Source organism: Mesitornis unicolor, unplaced genomic scaffold (genome assembly GCF_000695765.1).
Source record: "Mesitornis unicolor isolate BGI_N332 unplaced genomic scaffold, ASM69576v1 scaffold8329, whole genome shotgun sequence".
NCBI classification, from domain to species: Eukaryota; Metazoa; Chordata; class Aves; order Mesitornithiformes; family Mesitornithidae; genus Mesitornis; species Mesitornis unicolor.
In genome coordinates this window covers 1-2090 of record NW_010209173.1, presented here as the reverse complement: position 1 = coordinate 2090, position 2090 = coordinate 1, and the positions used below count along the sequence as shown (strand labels likewise).

Sequence of the window (2090 nt, the reverse complement as noted above, 5' to 3'; positions counted from 1 at the left end):
GCACCTCGAGGCGTCCCTGGACAAGGAGGTGAGCGAGGGCAGGGGTGGGAACGCTGCCGGGGTGACCCCGACGAGGACAAGGGACCTCATTGTGTCCCTTTCCTTGTAGATCTACTACCACGGAGAGCCCATCAGCGTCAACGTCCACGTCACCAACAACACCAACAAGACGGTCAAGAAGATCAAAATCTCCGGTAAGGAGTGTGGTCCCCCCCATCCCTGTCTCCATCCCCATGGGTACCCTCCCTGACCCCCATGTCTCCCTGTCACCCCAGTGCGCCAGTACGCCGACATCTGCCTCTTCAACACCGCCCAGTACAAGTGCCCGGTGGCCGTGGAGGATGCCGAGTGAGTACCGGTGGCTGGGGGACAGCGTGTCCTCCTCAGGGACATCGTGAGGGGCCTTGGAGGAGTCCTGCCCCAGTGCGGCACCGTCCATGCAGTGGGGTGTTGCGTTTGGCGAGCAGGTCCTAGTGGGAGGAGCGGGGTGGAGGCACCTTTGGGGGTGGCACCTTCTGCGTCTCCCGGGATGGAGATGGACTCCAGGGTGGGGATGGGATTGAGATGTTCTTCAGGATGGGGATGGGGATGGAGATACCTGGAGTTGGGATGGAGATGTTCTTCAGGATGAGGATGGGAATGGGATGGGGATGTTCTCCAGGATGGGGATGGGGATGGAGGTGGCCTCCAGGATGAGGATGGGATGGGATGGGATAGAATGGAGAGGTCCTCCAGGATGGGGATGGGATGGAGATGTTCTCCAGGATGGGGATGAGATGGAGATGTTCTTCAGGATGGGGGTGGGATGGAGATACCTGGAGTTGGGATGGAGATGTCGTCCAGGATGGGGATGGGATGGAGATGTTCTTGAGGATGGGAGTGGGATGGAGATGTCATCCAGGATGGGGATGGGATGGGAATGTTCTTCAGGATGAGGATGGGATGGAGATGGTCTCCAGGATGGGGATGGGATGGGATAGAATGGAGAGGTCCTCCAGGATGGGGATGAGATGGAGATGGCCTCCAGGATGGGGATGGGATGGAGATACCTGGAGTTGGGATGGAGATACCTGGAGTTGGGATGGAGATACCTGGAGTTGGGATGGAGGTGGCCTCCAGGATGGGGATGGGGATGGAGGTGGCCTCCAGGATGGGGATTGGGATGGACGTGCCCTCCAGGATGGGATTGGGATGGACGTGCCCTCCAGGATGGGGATTGGGATGGAGGTGGCCTCCAGGATGGGGATGGGGATGGAGATGTCTGGAGTTGGGATGGAGATGCTCACCAGGATGGGGATGGGGATGGAGATGTCTGGATTTGGGATGGGTTGGAGATGTGACCCGTGGAGTTGTCGGTTGGCAACGGGGCCATGGCTGACGGTGGCCATTGTCCTCAGCGACATGGTGGCCCCAAGCTCGACGTTCTGCAAGGTCTACACCCTCACCCCCTTCCTCGCCAACAACCGGGAGAAGCGGGGTCTGGCGCTGGATGGAAAACTCAAGCACGAGGACACCAACCTGGCCTCCAGCACCTTGTGAGCCCCCACCCCACCACCCCTTGGGGCGTTTTGGGGGTGGTTTTGGGGGGGGACACACCGAGCCGTGGTGGGCGTCACGCTCCTGCTCCAGGGGTGTCACCTCATGGGTGTCCCCAAATTCCTCCAGGTTGAGAGATGGAGCCAACAAGGAGATCCTGGGCATCATCGTGTCCTACAAGGTGAAGGTGAAGCTGGTGGTGTCACGAGGAGGGTGAGTGGTGGGGACCCCCCCAGATTTGGGACCATCCTTGGGGTGTCCCCCACCCTGGGGGGGATTGGTGAAGCTGTGCTGGAGCCCAGTTCTGACTGGAGTTGCCCTTTTTTGGGGTGGGGGGTGCATTAACCCTTACAAAAACCCCATTGCCCCCCAATAAACCCCCCTTTGGGACTCAGCAGTGGGGGGGACACACAAATTTGGGGAGGGGGTCATGTGTATTTGGTGGGGAGGGGGAAACAGTGACTGATGCATTGTCTCCTTTGACCCACGGCAGCCTCCTGGGAGACCTCGCCTCCAGGTAACGCCCCCAAATCGCCCCCATCGCACCCACTTGC

At 59.9% G+C, this 2090-nt stretch overlaps 1 protein-coding gene across 1 annotated transcript in view; it reads left to right on the top strand.

Annotated features, from left to right (window-relative positions):
* Positions 1-2053, top strand: part of LOC104547197 (beta-arrestin-1-like) — a gene marked incomplete at both ends in the record, with an annotated part of 5195 nt that extends 3142 nt beyond the window's left edge. Inside the window, 6 exons of the mRNA XM_010192782.1 lie at positions 2-28; positions 110-194; positions 276-348; positions 1398-1535; positions 1666-1749; positions 2030-2053. Coding sequence (XP_010191084.1) covers positions 2-28; positions 110-194; positions 276-348; positions 1398-1535; positions 1666-1749; positions 2030-2053 — 431 coding nt within the window. The remainder of the gene's footprint in view (position 1; positions 29-109; positions 195-275; positions 349-1397; positions 1536-1665; positions 1750-2029) is intronic.
* Positions 2054-2090: the final 37 nt, after the last annotated feature.